Here is a 17500-nt window from a genome sequence, read left to right on the forward strand (position 1 = left end):
TCTAGTCCAGTATATACTCTATAGTGTCAGGCAGGTAAAGGCTTCAAAGTAAATGTCTTGATAAACATTTTCCCTGATCCTCTTTCCCTATTTGTCTTTCCTCCAATCCTCACTTCCTCTCTCCTCGCCTCCTCCTCAGAGCACATTGCAGGAGAACGTTTTAAGGGCGGGTCCTTTTACCTTCTCCTCCAATCCGGTTTGAGAAGGAGACGAGGACAGAGGATACTAGGAATTTTAGGTAATTGAGACAAATTGAGAAAGTGCCAGCAACGTCTTACGAACACAGTAAACTGTATCTATCTGTATGGAGGCCCAAGCTGTCTCTGATTGTGTTTTCTCCATCTCGTTGATTACAGGTATTAGCAGGGAGGGCAAGGACCACTCTGGCTGATACTGTCCACTCTAAATCCACACACACAGAGACTCGCCAAATCCTCCATTACTTAACTGGATTAAACAGCAGCTTTTATCCTCCAAATAGCCACATGGTGAAGTCTCAAGGAGAACCAACAGATTTTACACTACTTTATTATCTATTTTAGTGACGGACTGCTACTTCCTGTCTGTTGTTTTACTGACTGCTACTTCCTCTCTGTTGTTTTACTGACTGAATGCTACTTCCTGTCTGTTGTTTTAGTGACTGACTGCTACTTCCTCTCTGTTGTTTTAGTGACTGACTGCTACTTCCTCTCTGTTGTTTTACTGACTGACTGCTACTTCCTCTCTGTTGTTTTACTGACTGACTGCTACTTCCTCTCTGTTGTTTTACTGACTGACTGCTACTTCCTCTCTGTTGTTTTATTGACTGACTGCTACTTCCTCTCTGTTGTTTTACTGACTGACTGCTACTTCCTCTCTGTTGTTTTACTGACTGACTGCTACTTCCTCTCTGTTGTTTTACTGACTGACTGCTACTTCCTCTCTGTTGTTTTATCCCTACCTTGTCCTTGTCAGTTTTGTTGTCAGAACGGGAGATGACAGCTTGGCAGGCCTAACGCCCTGCGACACACAGACAGACAGACAGACAGACGGACGGACGGACTGACTGACTGACACAAAAACAACACTATCCCCTATGTAGTGCACTACATTTGACCAGGGTCCATAGGGAATAGGGATGCCATGACGGACGGGCGGGCGGGGGGGGGGGGGGCGGACGGACAGGACCAAGAGCAGGCTGCCCTTGACGTATGAACACTTAGCTGTATTAGTGGCTTTAAGTGTACGAGGTGTTCCCTCACTTGGCTTGCGTCCCACCAAATGGCACCCTATTCCCTATGGGACCCTGGTCAAATGTAGTGCACTACATAGGGGATAGTGTTGTTGTTGTGTGATCAGATCAGAGGTGACTGCTGTGCTTTTTATCTGATCAGTGTGGAACAGGGAAGGAAGGACACGTCCATCTCCGCCCGCTAGTTGGCTTCGTCTCGTCCTCTGCTAGTTCCTTAATCACATTTCTGAAGTCTTTCACCTTCAGTGTGTGGAGGTTTAGTGGGTTTCTGTGAACAAGTGAAGGAAGCTATAGATGGTGGACATGCGTGAGCCTGTGGAAGTCTGACTGTCTCTGGAATTTGTAAGTCGCTCTGGATAAGTCGCTCTGGATAAGAGCGTCTGCTAAATGACTTAAATGTAAATGTTAAATGTGACCTGGGACATCATCCTGCATCTGACAGCAGCTGTAGAACTAGAGAAAACTACCCACAGATCTCTCTGTTTCTGTCTGTCTGTCTGTCTGTCTGTCTGTCTGTCTGTCTGTCTGTCTGTCTGTCTGTCTGTCTGTCTGTCTCTCTCTCTCTCTCTCTCTCTCTCTCCCTCTCCCTCTCCCTCTCCCTCTCCCTTTCTCTTTCTCTCTCTCTCTTTCTCTCTCTCTTTCTCTCTCTCTCTCTCTCTCTCTCTCTCCCCTCTCCCTCTCCCTCTCTTTCTCTTTCTCTCTCTCTTTCTCTTTCTCCCTCTCCCTCCCTCTCTCCCTCTCTCTCCACCTCTAACTCTCTCTCTCTGTCTCTCTGTCTCTCTCTCTGTCTCTCTCTGTCTCTCTCTGTCTCTCTGTCTCTCTCTGTCTCTCTGTATCTCTCTCTGTATCTCTGTATCTCTCTGTCTCTCTATCTCTTTGTCTCTCTGTATCTCTCTCTATTCTTCTCCACATGTAATGAACTGAAGATGTGATATGTTCCCTCTACTGGTAGAAGATAGCGTATGGATTCCCTGCTAAGAATCACTGTCTAAAGACGACTGCCAATAGATACACCACGCATACTATTATCTTAGGCTGAATCCCGAATGGCACCCTATTCCCTTTATAGTGCACTACTTTTAACCAGGACCCATAGGAGGAGTGGTCAACTGTAGTGCACTATGTAGGGAGTAGGGAGCCATTTGCTAATCTATAAATAGAAGCTATTGAGTCTCATTTGGTCGGGGGTGACATCACTATGCCAACATCTCTGATTGGAGGATCAATATCCACTAACCAGTGACAATGCAAGTTAATTGTCTGTGAAGTCCAGAAGAACAGTTATTGTACTGAATATCTGGATGGAAACCTCTAGAAAATATGCGACAAGAGCTGTGGAAGTCTTTCTGAAAGGGTTGGAGAATTGGGACGTATTTTAAAATGGGGGTATTTTTATAGTGACATCTCGTCTGCTTTCAAAGTGGCACAGAGACCCTTTGCTGAAACTGATCAAATAATTGTATTGATTTAGTTTTTTTTGTGTGTTTCTTTCCCCTTGTCATGTCTGGCTGACTTGGAGGGTTTGACAACAGTGGTTTGACATACTGGACAGTTTGTCTCCACATCCTTCAGGACTAGAAGTTGATGATTTCCGCAGTGAAAAGCCTCTGTTTAGAACTGATACAGCTGTAGGGAGAGGCGTTTGATTCATCTGCGTGTCGCTGGTGACAAATTACTAAAACAAATTCAACTAAATCAAATGGAATATTCACTCTTTGATTTCTGAATTCACCAAGTCTCTAGTTGTACATCTCAGAGTATCTGTTTATAAGTGTGTAAGAGAGTTTATAAGAGAGAGAGAGAGAGAGAGAGAGAGAGAGAGAGAGAGAGAGAGAGAGAGAGAGAGAGAGAGAGAGAGAGAGAGAGAGAGAGAGAGAGAGAGAGAGAGAGAGAGAGAGAGAGAGAGAGAGAGAGAGAGAGAGAGAGAGAGAGAGAGAGAGAGAGAGAGAGAGAGAGAGAGAGAGAGAGAGAGAGAGAGAGAGAGAGAGAGACTGGGAGAGAGAGAGACTGGGGAGAGAGAGAGAGAGAGACTGGGAGAGAGAGAGACTGGGAGAGAGAGAGAGAGAGAGACTGGGAGAGAGAGAGACTGGGAGAGAGAGACTGGGAAATACTGAGAGAGAGAGAGAGACTGGGAAATACTGAGAGAGAGAGAGAGACTGGGAAATACTGAGAGAGAGAGAGAGAGAGAGAGAGAGAGACTGGGAAATACTGAGAGAGAGAGAGAGAGACTGGGAAATACTGAGAGAGAGAGAGAGAGAGAGAGAGAGACTGGGAAATACTGAGAGAGAGAGAGAGAGAGAGAGAGACTGGGAAATACTGAGAGAGAGAGAGAGACTGGGAAATACTGAGAGAGAGAGAGAGAGAGAGAGAGAGAGAGACTGGGAAATACTGAGAGAGAGAGAGAGAGAGAGAGAGAGAGAGAGAGAGAGAGAGAGAGAGAGACTGGGAAATACTGAGAGAGAGAGAGAGAGAGAGACTGGGAAATACTGAGAGAGAGAGAGAGAGAGAGAGTGTCCTTCCCCTCTCTGATTGTAACAGTCACTTGTCACCCTGAGAGGAGAGTAACAGAGCCGTGGGCTTTGTTTTCTCAACATCTAAAGCCTGTCTGCTGTTTGACTAGCAGCTGCAACACACACACACACACACTCTCCAATAGACCCTCCAGTCCTCCAAGATGATACCTCCCTCTCTGTTGACCCTCATTAATCTTCCTTAGTCTTCATTAGAGCTGCCTTCCTTCCATCTCTTCAATAACCCCTACCTCAACTCACCCCAAACCCCTGTGCCAAGAGGATACCTCAACTCACCCCAAACCCCTGTGCCAAGAGGATACCTCAACTCACCCCAAACCCCTGTGCCAAGAGGATACCTCAACTCACCCCAAACCCCTGTGCCAAGAGGATACCTCAACTCACCCCAAACCCCTGTGCCAAGAAGATACCTCAACTCACCCCAAACCCCTGTGCCAAGAGGATACCTCAACTCACCCCAAACCCCTGTGCCAAGAGGATACCTCAACTCACCCCAAACCCCTGTGCCAAGATGATACCTCAACTCACCCCAAACCCCTGTGCCAGGATGATACCTCAACTCACCCCAAACCCCTGTGCCAGGATGATACCTCAACTCACCCCAAACCCCTGTGCCAAGAGGATACCTCAACTCACCCCAAACCCCTGTGCCAAGAGGATACCTCAACTCACCCCAAACCCCTGTGCCAAGAGGATACCTCAACTCACCCCAAACCCCTGTGCCAAGATGATACCTCAACTCACCCCAAACCCCTGTGCCAAGAGGATACCTCAACTCACCCCAAACCCCTGTGCCAAGAGGATACCTCAACTCACCCCAAACCCCTGTGCCAAGAGGATACCTCAACTCACCCCAAACCCCTGTGCCAAGAGGATACCTCAACTCACCCCAAACCCCTGTGCCAAGATGATACCTCAACTCACCCCAAACCCCTGTGCCAGGATGATACCTCAACTCACCCCAAACCCCTGTGCCAGGATGATACCTCAACTCACCCCAAACCCCTGTGCCAAGAGGATACCTCAACTCACCCCAAACCCCTGTGCCAAGAGGATACCTCAACTCACCCCAAACCCCTGTGCCAAGAGGATACCTCAACTCACCCCAAACCCCTGTGCCAAGAGGATACCTCAACTCACCCCAAACCCCAAGATGATACCTCAACTCACCCCAAACCCCTCCTCTCCTCCAAGATGATACCTCCCTCTCTACTCCTCCAAGATGATACCTCCCTCTCTACTCCTCCAAGATGATACCTCCCTCTCTACTCCTCCATGATACCTCCCTCTCTACTCCTCCAAGATGATACCTCCCTCTCTACTCCTCCATGATACCTCCCTCTCTACTCCTCCAAGATGATACCTCCCTCTCTACTCCTCCAAGATGATACCTCCCTCTCTACTCCTCCAAGATGATACCTCCCTCTCTACTCCTCCAAGATGATACCTCCCTCTCTACTCCTCCAAGATGATACCTCCCTCTCTACTCCTCCAAGATGATACCTCCCTCTCTACTCCTCCATGATACCTCCCTCTCTACTCCTCCAAGATGATACCTCCCTCTCTACTCCTCCATGATACCTCCCTCTCTACTCCTCCAAGATGATACCTCCCTCTCTACTCCTCCAAGATGATACCTCCCTCTCTACTCCTCCAAGATTATACCTCCCTCTCCACTCCTCCAAGATGATACCTCCCTCTCTACTCCTCCAAGATGATACCTCCCTCTATACTCCTCCAAGATGATACCTCCCTCTCTACTCCTCCAAGATTATACCTCCCTCTCCACTCCTCCAAGATGATACCTCCCTCTCTACTCCTCCAAGATGATACCTCCCTCTATACTCCTCCAAGATGATACCTCCCTCTCTACTCCTCCAAGATGATACCTCCCTCTCTACTCCTCCAAGATGATACCTCCTCTCTACTCCTCCAAGATGATACCTCCTCTCTACTCCTCCAAGATGATACCTCCCTCTCTACTCCTCCAAGATGATACCTCCCTCTCTACTCCTCCAAGATGATACCTCCCTCTCCACTCCTCCAAGATGATACCTCCCTCTCTACTCCTCCAAGATGATACCTCCCTCTCTACTCCTCCAAGATGATACCTCCCTCTCTACTCCTCCAAGATGATACCTCCATCTCTACTCCTCCAAGATGATACCTCCCTCTCTACTCCTCCAAGATGATACCTCCCTCTCTACTCCTCCAAGATGATACCTCCCTCTCTACTCCTCCAAGATGATACCTCCCTCTCTACTCCTCCAAGATGATACCTCCTCTCTACTCCTCCAAGATGATACCTCCTCTCTACTCCTCCAAGATGATACCTCCCTCTCTACTCCTCCAAGATGATACCTCCCTCTCTACTCCTCCAAGATGATACCTCCCTCTCTACTCCTCCATGATACCTCCCTCTCTACTCCTCCAAGATGATACCTCCTTCTCTACTCCTCCAAGATGATACCTCCCTCTCTACTCCTCCATGATACCTCCCTCTCTACTCCTCCAAGATGATACCTCCTTCTCTACTCCTCCAAGATGATACCTCCCTCTCTACTCCTCCAAGATGATACCTCCCTCTCTACTCCTCCATGATACCTCCCTCTCTACTCCTCCAAGATGATACCTCCTTCTCTACTCCTCCAAGATGATACCTCCCTCTCTACTCCTCCAAGATGATACCTCCCTCTCTACTCCTCCATGATACCTCCCTCTCCAGTCCTCCAAGATGATACCTCCCTCTCTACTCCTCCAAGATGATACCTCCCTCTCTACTCCTCCAAGATGATACCTCCCTCTCTACTCCTCCAAGATGATACCTCCCTCTCTACTCCTCCAAGATGATACCTCCCCCTTTACTCCTCCAAGATGATACCTCCCTCTCTACTCCTCCAAGATGATACCTCCCTCTCTACTCCTCCAAGATGATACCTCCCTCTCTACTCCTCCAAGATGATACCTCCCTCTCTACTCCTCCAAGATGATACCTCCCTCTCTACTCCTCCAAGATGATACCTCCCTCTCTACTCCTCCAAGATGATACCTCCCTCTCTACTCCTCCAAGATGATACCTCCCTCTCTACTCCTCCAAGATGATACCTCCCTCTCCAGTCCTCCCTGAGCTCCTGTACTCTTTGACCCCTCTTCTCTTCCATGACTAGATGTTCCACCTCTCCCTTGTTTCTCTCCCTCTCTCTTCTTACCTTCATCTACTAAATCAGCTGTAACTCAATGTGAGCAGATTGTCTTGCTCAAAAGGCACCATTAATTTCTCTTTATTTATTGTATTTGATTCAACTTCAGTGGGCTCTACTAAACAGCTTGTTGAGCAGCTGACTCCATAGCGCCCCCTGGTGGGTGATTGTTATAACGAGCCAACACTACTCTATGGTGCAGCATTGTTTGTGTGTTCTCTATGCACGTCTATAGAGCAGCCCTTGGTAGTAACCTGAGTGTTGTTTGACAGCTGACTCCACAGCGCCCCCTGGTGGGTAATTATGATAATGAGACATTACTCATCTATAGAGCAGCCCTTGGTAGTAACCTGAGTGTTGTTTGACAGCTGACTCCACAGCGCCCCCTGGTGGGTAATTATGATAATGAGACATTACTCATCTATAGAGCAGCCCTTGGTGGTAACCTGAGTGTTGTTTGACAGCTGACTCCACAGCGCCCCCTGGTGGGTAATTATGATAATGAGACATTACTCTTCTATAGAGCAGCCCTTGGTAGTAACCTGAGTGTTCTGTGTGTCTCTCTTTTCCAGGTTCTAGGTCTGGTGGAGAACCAGAGTGACTGGTGCCTGGGGAACCATAGTAACCTGAGTGTTCTGTTTGTGTTCTAGGTCAGCAGGTTCTAGGTCTGGTGGAGAACCAGAGTGACTGGTACCTGGGGAACCTGTGGAAGAATCATCGGCCGTGGCCCGCCCTGGAGAGGGGCTTCAATACAGGTGAGACACACAGAGTGGGGACAGTCAGTGGATTTTCTATATGAAATAAAAGGTCATTTCTTCCCTTTGAGACGTCTGTTGTCACCACTTTCTATGAGTAGAAACTTTATTCACAATCAAAATGATAACGGCTACCTTTATTGTCCCTGCCTGAGCTGCCTGTCAGTTCTCTCACCAATAACAGAAGTATTACTTCTGTCTCCTCTCTTCTTGGGGACAGAGACAGAATGAATCATGTCTTGGACTGTAACAAACTGTCTCCTCTCTTCTTGGGGACAGAGACAGAATGAATCATGTCCTGGACTGGAACAAACTGTCTCCTCTCTTCTTGGGGACAGAGACAGAATGAATAATGTCCTGGACTTTAACAAACTGTCTCCTCTCTTCTTGGGGACAGAGACAGAATGAATCATGTCCTGGACTGGAACAAACTGTCTCCTCTCTTCTTGGGGACAGAGACAGAATGAATCATGTCTTGGACTGGAACAAACTGTCTCCTCTCTTCTTGGGGACAGAGACAGAATGAATCATGTCTTGGATTGGAACAAACTGTCTCCTCTCTTCTTGGGGACAGAGACAGAATGAATCATGTCTTGGATTGTAACAAACTGTCTCCTCTCTTCTTGGGGACAGAGACAGAATGAATAATGTCCTGGACTGGAACAAACTGTCTCCTCTCTTCTTGGGGACAGAGACATAATGAATAATGTCTTGGACTGTAACAAACTGTCTCCTCTCTTCTTGGGGACAGAGACAGAATGAATAATGTCCTGGACTGTAACAAACTGTCTCCTCTCTTCTTGGGGACAGAGACATAATGAATAATGTCTTGGACTGTAACAAACTGTCTCCTCTCTTCTTGGGGACAGAGACAGAATGAATAATGTCCTGGACTGTAACAAACTGTCTCCTCTCTTCTTGGGGACAGAGACATAATGAATAATGTCTTGGACTGGAACAAACTGTCTCCTCTCTTCTTGGGGACAGAGACAGAATGAATAATGTCCTGGACTGTAACAAACTGTCTCCTCTCTTCTTGGGGACAGAGACAGAATGAATCATGTCCTGGACTGGAACAAACTGTCTCCTCTCTTCTTGGGGACAGAGACAGAATGAATCATGTCCTGGACTGTAACAAACTGTCTCCTCTCTTCTTGGGGACAGAGACAGAATGAATCATGTCTTGGATTGGAACAAACTGTCTCCTCTCTTCTTGGGGACAGAGACAGAATGAATCATGTCCTGGACTGTAACAAACTGTCTCCTCTCTTCTTGGGGACAGAGACAGAATGAATAATGTCCTGGACTGTAACAAACTGTCTCCTCTCTTCTTGGGGACAGAGACAGAAGGAATAATGTCCTGGACTGTAACAAACTGTCTCCTCTCTTCTTGGGGACAGAGAAAGAATGAATAATGTCCTGGACTGGAACACACAAACCATCTCTCTCTTCACTCTGCTGATCTTCTAGACTTAGGATGTATCTCAAATGGCACAATATTCCCTATGTAGTGCACTACTTTTGACCAGGACCCATAGGGAATAGGGTGCCATTTGGGACAGCAAAGCACCAAATGAACGCTGGCTAGCCCGGTCTGGTCTGACTGTCATATTGCTGCTGTATCTAATGCATTTGGCAATAATGGCGTCTTCAAACAGATGGTCAGGGGTTCTTTCATATCTGAAGAAGACTCTGTTGTGTTCAGTAACACAGGAAGCGATGTGATGAAAATATGTTGCAGTGACGGTGTGGTTGCGACCACTTCCTCTCTTTTTTGAAATGAAAGCTGAAAAGATTTAGCACGGGTCCTCAGATCCTCAAAAAGTTCTACAGCTGCACCGTCGAGAGCATCCTGACCGGTTGCATCACCGCCTGGTATGGCAACTGCTCGGCATCCGACCCCAAGGCACTACAGAGGTTAGTGCGTACGGCCCAGTACATCACTGGTGCTAAGCTGCCTGCCATCCAGGACATCTACACCAAGTGGTGTCAGAGGAAGGCCCTAAAAATGGTCAAAGACTCCAGCCACCCAAGTCATAGACTGTTCTCTCTGCTACTTCACTGTTAGACATTACTGTTAAGTTAATGTCTAACCTGTTGATTGAGACTGTTAATTCAGGTAATGTCTAACCTGTTGATTAATTCAGGTCATGTGACCTCTGTGACCTCTGCTGTGTTCCAGGTGTGATCTTGCTGCTGCTTGGTACTGTTAAGTCATGTGACCTCTGTTCCCGGTGGGATCTTGCTGCTGATTGGGCCTGTTAAGTCATGTGACCTCTGTTCCAGGTGTGATCTTGCTGCTGCCTGGGACTGTTAAGTCATGTGACCTCTGTTCCCGGTGGGATCTTGCTGCTGATTGGGCCTGTTAAGTCATGTGACCTCTGTTCCAGGTGTGATCTTGTTGCTGCTGGACCGACTCAGGAAGCTGCGGTGGGAACAGATGTGGAGACTGACAGCAGAGAGAGAACTGATGAGCATGTTGTCTACATCACTGGCTGACCAGGTAACACACACACACACACACACATACACACACACACACATACACACACAGACACACACATACACATGTCATTTTAATGTTCACTAAATAAAGTTCTGGAATGTTTTGTAGTTCTGGAATGTATTGTAGTTCTGGAATGTGATGTAGTTCTGGAATGTATTGTAGTTCTGGAATGTATTGTAGTTCTGGAATGTGTTGTAGTTCTGGAATGTATTGTAGTTCTGGAATGTGTTGTAGTTCTGGAATGTATTGTAGTTCTGGAATGTGTTGTAGTTCTGGAATGTATTGTAGTTCTGGAATGTGATGTAGTTCTGGAATGTATTGTAGTTCTGGAATGTATTGTAGTTCTGGAATGTATTGTAGTTCTGGAATGTATTGTAGTTCTGGAATGTGTTGTAGTTCTGGAATGTATTGTAGTTCTGGAATGTGATGTAGTTCTGGAATGTATTGTAGTTCTGGAATGTATTGTAGTTCTGGAATGTATTGTAGTTCTGGAATGTATTGTAGTTCTGGAATGTGTTGTAGTTCTGGAATGTATTGTAGTTCTGGAATGTGTTGTAGTTCTGGAATGTATTGTAGTTCTGGAATGTGATGTAGTTCTGGAATGTATTGCAGTTCTGGAATGTGTTGTAGTTCTGGAATGTATTGTAGTTCTGGAATGTATTGTAGTTCTGGAATGTGTTGTAGTTCTGGAATGTGATGTAGTTCTGGAATGTATTGTAGTTCTGGAATGTATTGTAGTTCTGGAATGTATTGTAGTTCTGGAATGTATTGTAGTTCTGGAATGTGTTGTAGTTCTGGAATGTATTGTAGTTCTGGAATGTATTGTAGTTCTGGAATGTGTTGTAGTTCTGGAATGTATTGTAGTTCTGGAATGTATTGTAGTTCTGGAATGTATTGTAGTTTGGAATTTGTGAAGATTCTAGAAGTGTTTTAGTGTTCCGTTCAACTCTCCAATCAGCTGTTCCCTCCTCTTCACCACGCCGTTCATTATGAGGATAACAACAAGCTTTATAATGTCTCCTATTAGGAGAATATACACTGTCTCTGTTAGAGCAAGATCTCAGTCAGAGAAAACCTAGTCCAATACTGTCTCTGTTAGAGCAAGATCTCAGTCAGAGAAAACCTAGTCCAATACTGTCTCTGTTAGAGCAAGATCTCAGTCAGAGAAAACCTAGTCCAATACTGTCTCTGTTAGAGCAAGATCTCAGTCAGAGAAAACCTAGTCCAATACTGTCTCTGTTAGAGCAAGATCTCAGTCAGAGAAAACCTAGTCCAATACTGTCTCTGTTAGAGCAAGATCTCAGTCAGAGAAAACCTAGTCCAATACTGTCTCTGTTAGAGCAAGATCTCAGTCAGAGAAAACCTAGTCCAATACTGTCTCTGTTAGAGCAAGATCTCAGTCAGAGAAAACCTAGTCCAATACTGTCTCTGTTAGAGCAAGATCTCAGTCAGAGAAAACCTAGTCCAATACTGTCTCTGTTAGAGCAAGATCTCAGTCAGAGAAAACCTAGTCCAATACTGTCTCTGTTAGAGCAAGATCTCAGTCAGAGAAAACCTAGTCAAATACTGTCTCTGTCAGAGAAAACCTAGTCAAATACTGTCTCTGAAACCAGCAAGATCTCAGTCAGAGAAAACCTAGTCCAATACTGTCTCTGTTAGAGCAAGATCTCAGCCAGAGAAAACCTAGTCCAATACTGTCTCTGAACCAGCAAGATCTCAGTCAGAGAAAACCTAGTCAAATACTGTCTCTGTTAGAGAAAACCTAGTCCAATACTGTCTCTGTTAGAGCAAGATCTCAGTCAGAGAAAACCTAGTCCAATACTGTCTCTGAACCAGCAAGATCTCAGTCAGAGAAAACCTAGTCAAATACTGTCTCTGTTAGAGCAAGATCTCAGTCAGAGAAAACCTAGTCCAATACTGTCTCTGTTAGAGCAAGATCTCAGCCAGAGAAAACCTAGTCCAATACTGTCTCTGAACCAGCAAGATCTCAGTCAGAGAAAACCTAGTTAAATACTGTCTCTGAACCAGCAAGATCTCAGTCAGAGAAAACCTAGTCAAATACTGTCTCTGTCAGAGAAAACCTAGTCAAATACTGTCTCTGAAACCAGCAAGATCTCAGTCAGAGAAAACCTAGTCCAATACTGTCTCTGTTAGAGCAAGATCTCAGCCAGAGAAAACCTAGTCCAATACTGTCTCTGAACCAGCAAGATCTCAGTCAGAGAAAACCTAGTTAAATACTGTCTCTGTTAGAGCAAGATCTCAGTCAGAGAAAACCTAGTCAAATACTGTCTCTGTCAGAGAAAACCTAGTCAAATACTGTCTCTGTCAGAGAAAACCTAGTCCAATACTGTCTCTGAACCAGCAAGATCTCAGTCAGAGAAAACCTAGTCCAATACTGTCTCTGTTAGAGCAAGATCTCAGCCAGAGAAAACCTAGTCAAATACTGTCTCTGAAACCAGCAAGATCTCAGTCAGAGAAAACCTAGTCCAATACTGTCTCTGTTAGAGCAAGATCTCAGCCAGAGAAAACCTAGTTAAATACTGTCTCTGAACCAGCAAGATCTCAGTCAGAGAAAACCTAGTCAAATACTGTCTCTGTTAGAGCAAGATCTCAGCCAGAGAAAACCTAGTTAAATACTGTCTCTGAACCAGCAAGATCTCAGTCAGAGAAAACCTAGTCCAATACTGTCTCTGTCAGAGAAAACCTAGTCAAATACTGTCTCTGAAACCAGCAAGATCTCAGTCAGAGAAAACCTAGTCAAATACTGTCTCTGTCAGAGAAAACCTAGTCAAATACTGTCTCTGAAACCAGCAAGATCTCAGTCAGAGAAAACCTAGTCCAATACTGTCTCTGTTAGAGCAAGATCTCAGCCAGAGAAAACCTAGTTAAATACTGTCTCTGAACCAGCAAGATCTCAGTCAGAGAAAACCTAGTTAAATACTGTCTCTGAACCAGCAAGATCTCAGTCAGAGAAAACCTAGTCCAATACTGTGTCTGTTAGAGCTTCTATTAAAGAAAGCCCTTGAAGTGTCTGACAGCAGCTATTGTGTTTGAGGATTGTTCTTACATTAGAGATGTAATCGTACAGATATAGCCACGCTGACAACATTACAGGTACTGTGATAGAACAATTATGAAATTTACCCGATTTAAGATGAGACTGGAGATACAGATGAGACTGGAGACAAGATGAGACTGGAGACAAGATGAGACTGGAGACAAGATGAGACTGGAGACAAGATGAGACTGGAGACAAGATGAGACTGGAGACAAGATGAGACTGGAGACAAGATGAGACTGGAGACAAGATGAGACTGGAGACAGAGATAGCCTGGAGACAAGATGAGACTGGAGACAAGATGAGACTGGAGACAGAGATAGCCTGGAGACAAGATGAGACTGGAGACAAGATGAGACTGGAGACAAGATGAGACTGGAGACAGAGATAGCCTGGAGACGAGATGAGACTGGAGACGAGATGAGACTGGAGACAAGATGAGACTGGAGACAAGATGAGACTGGAGACAAGATGAGACTGGAGACAGAGATAGCCTGGAGACAAGATGAGACTGGAGACAAGATGAGACTGGAGACAAGATGAGACTGGAGATAGAGATGAGACTGGAGACGAGATGAGACTGGAGACGAGATGAGACTGGAGACGAGATGAGACTGGAGACGAGATGAGACTGGAGACGAGATGAGACTGGAGACAAGATGAGACTGGAGACAAGATGAGACTGGAGACAAGATGAGACTGGAGACAGAGATAGACTGGAGACGAGATGAGACTGGAGACGAGATGAGACTGGAGACGAGATGAGACTGGAGACGAGATGAGACTGGAGACGAGATGAGACTGGAGACGAGATGAGACTGGAGACGAGATGAGACTGGAGACAGAGATGAGACTGGAGACAGAGATGAGACTGGAGACAGAGATAGCCTGGAGACAAGATGAGACTGGAGACAAGATGAGACTGGAGACAGAGATAGCCTGGAGACAAGATGAGACTGGAGACAAGATGAGACTGGAGATAGAGATGAGACTGGAGATAGAGATGAGACTGGAGACAAGATGAGACTGGAGACAAGATGAGACTGGAGACAAGATGAGACTGGAGACAAGATGAGACTGGAGACAAGATGAGACTGGAGATAAAGTTAGCCTGGAGACAAGATGTGGGGTGTGTGACTGGAGATAAAGTTAGCCTGGAGACAAGATGTGGGGTGTGTGACTGGAGATAAAGTTAGCCTGGAAGAGTTTAGAACAATCCCTCACTGTCTCATCATCCTGGCATCTGGGAAACTAAGCCGGGTTGGTGGTAAAACAACATCCCGTGTAGATAACAAGGACATGAACCAAGGTGGCTTTATGATGCCCCCCGATCAGCATGGGAGGGGTGGAACCAGCCATGACTAAGCATTTTTTAGATGTCCTATATAAGATCTCTGGTTTACATTATCAGGTGTGGCTGCTCGGACCAACAGTCCAGAGTCTTGGGTTGACTCGTCTCATTATTGCCAATAATTAATCGATAATTAATAAAGATGATTGTTTAAAGAAATTACAAAGTCTCTCTCAGTATGAATTTCCACAACAGTACCAAGACAGTGTCTGTTTCACCTATGGAGAAGAGTTTAATCTGATTCATTATAATCTAGGATCAGGTCCCCCCCCCCTGTCTATGTAATCTGATTCATTATGATCTAGGATCAGGTCCCCCCTGTCTATGTAATCTGATTCATTATGATCTAGGATCAGGTCCCCCCCTGTCTATGTAATCTGATTCATTATGATCTAGGATCAGGTCCCCCCTGTCTATGTAATCTGATTCATTATGATCTAGGATCAGGTCCCCCTGTCTATGTAATCTGATTCATTATGATCTAGGTTCAGGTCCCCCCCCTGTCTATGTAATCTGATTCATTATGATCTAGGATCAGGTCCCCCCTGTCTATGTAATCTGATTCATTATGATCTAGGATCAGGTCCCCCTGTTTATGTAATCTGATTCATTATGATCTAGGTTCAGGTCCCCCCCCCCTGTCTATGTAATCTGATTCATTATGATCTAGGATCAGGTCCCCCTATCTATGTAATCTGATTCATTATGATCTAGGATCAGGTCCCCCCCCTGTCTTTGTAATCTGATTCATTATGATCTAGGATCAGGTCCCCCCTTGTCTATGTAATCTGATTCATTATGATCTAGGATCAGGTCCCCCCCCTGTCTTTGTAATCTGATTCATTATGATCTAGGATCAGGTCCCCCCTTGTCTATGTAATCTGATTCATTATGATCTAGGATCAGGTCCCCTCTGTCTTTGTAATCTGATTCATTATGATCTAGGATCAGGTCCCCCTCTGTCTACGTAATCTGATTCATTATGATCTAGGATCAGGTCCCCCTCTGTCTATGTAATCTGATTCATTATGATCTAGGATCAGCTCCCCCCTGGTCCATGTAATCTGATTCATTATGATCTAGGATCAGGTCCCTCCTGTCCATGTAATCTGATTCATTATGATCTTGGATCAGGACCCCCCCCTGTCCATGTAATCTGATTCATTATGATCTTGGATCAGGTCCCCCCCTGTCCATGTAATCTGATTCATTATGATCTTGGATCAGGTCCCCCCTGTCTATGTAATCTGATTCATTATGATCTAGGATCAGGTCCCCCCTGGTCCATGTAATCTGATTCATTATGATCTAGGATCAGGTCCCCCCCCCCCCTGTCTATGTAATCTGATTCATTATGATCTTGGATCAGGTCCCTCTCGTCCATGTAATCTGATTCATTATGATCTTGGATCAGGTCCCCCCCCTGTCCATGTAATCTGATTCATTATGATCTTGGATCAGGTCCCCCCCTGTCCATGTAATCTGATTCATTATGATCTTGGATCAGGTCCCCCCCGTCTATGTAATCTGATTCATTATGATCTAGGATCAGGTCCCCCCCCCTGTCTATGTAATCTGATTCATTATGATCTAGGATCAGGTCCCCCCTGGTCCATGTAATCTGATTCATTATGATCTAGGATCAGGTCCCCCCCCCCCTGTCTATGTAATCTGATTCATTATGATCTTGGATCAGGTCCCTCCTGTCCATGTAATCTGATTCATTATGATCTTGGATCAGGTCCCCCCCCTGTCCATGTAATCTGATTCATTATGATCTTGGATCAGGTCCCCCCCTGTCCATGTAATCTGATTCATTATGATCTTGGATCAGGTCCCCCCTGTCTATGTAATCTGATTCATTATGATCTAGGATCAGGTCCCCCCTGGTGCATGTAATCTGATTCATTATGATCTAGGATCAGGTCCCTCCCCCTGTCTATGTAATCTGATTCATTATGATCTTGGATCAGGTCCCTCTCGTCCATGTAATCTGATTCATTATGATCTTGGATCAGGTCCCCCCCCTGTCCATGTAATCTGATTCATTATGATCTTGGATCAGGTCCCCCCCTGTCCATGTAATCTGATTCATTATGATCTTGGATCAGGTCCCCCCTGTCTATGTAATCTGATTCATTATGATCTAGGATCAGGTCCCCCCCCCTGTCTATGTAATCTGATTCATTATAATCTAGGATCAGGTCCCCCCCGTCTATGTAATCTGATTCATTATGATCTAGGATCAGGTCCCCCCCGTCTATGTAATCTGCAGTAAATTCTGATCTGTAAGGTCTGGTCTCTCTATCTGTTATCTACACTAAGGTCTGGTCTGTAAGGTCTAGTCTATATCTGTTATCTACACTAAGGTCTGATCTGTAAGTTCTCTCTATCTGTTATCTACACTAAGGTCTGATCTGTAAGGTCTGGTCTCTATCTGTTATCTACACTAAGGTCTGGTCTGTAAGGTCTAGTCTATATCTGTTATCTACACTAAGGTCTGATCTGTAAGTTCTCTCTATCTGTTATCTACACTAAGGTCTGATCTGTAAGGTTGTGTGTGTGTGCAGGACATCTTCAACGCCGTGATCAAACAGAACCCCTTCCTGGTTCACCAGCTGCCCTGTTTCTGGAACGTCCAGCTGTCAGACCACACCCGCTCTGAGAAGTGCTACAAAGATGTTTCAGACCTCAAGGTGAGTTGAGCATCTCACACACAGATAGCAGCTGTTTCCAGACCCCCTCTTTGTGTGTGTGTGTGTGTGTGTGTGTGTGTGTGTGTGTGTGTGTGTGTGTGTGTGTGTGTGTGTGTGTGTGTGTGTGTGTGTGTGTGTGTGTGTGTGTGTGTGTGTGTGTGTGTGTGTGTGT

At 45.6% G+C, this 17500-nt stretch overlaps 1 protein-coding gene across 2 annotated transcripts in view; it reads left to right on the plus strand.

The window, feature by feature from the left end:
* Positions 1-7612: 7612 nt before the first annotated feature.
* The window catches only part of LOC139533448 (xylosyl- and glucuronyltransferase LARGE1), a gene marked incomplete at its 5' end in the record, with an annotated part of 45351 nt that continues 35463 nt past the window's right edge, over positions 7613-17500 (plus strand). For both annotated transcript variants that reach the window (XR_011666752.1, XM_071331476.1), the window contains 3 exon segments: positions 7613-7717; positions 10108-10220; positions 17203-17328. Coding sequence is in view for 1 of the 2 variants with exons in the window: in XM_071331476.1 (XP_071187577.1) it covers positions 7613-7717; positions 10108-10220; positions 17203-17328 (344 nt within the window).

Source organism: Salvelinus alpinus, chromosome 11, assembly GCF_045679555.1.
Source record: "Salvelinus alpinus chromosome 11, SLU_Salpinus.1, whole genome shotgun sequence".
In the NCBI taxonomy this organism is placed as follows: Eukaryota; Metazoa; Chordata; class Actinopteri; order Salmoniformes; family Salmonidae; genus Salvelinus; species Salvelinus alpinus.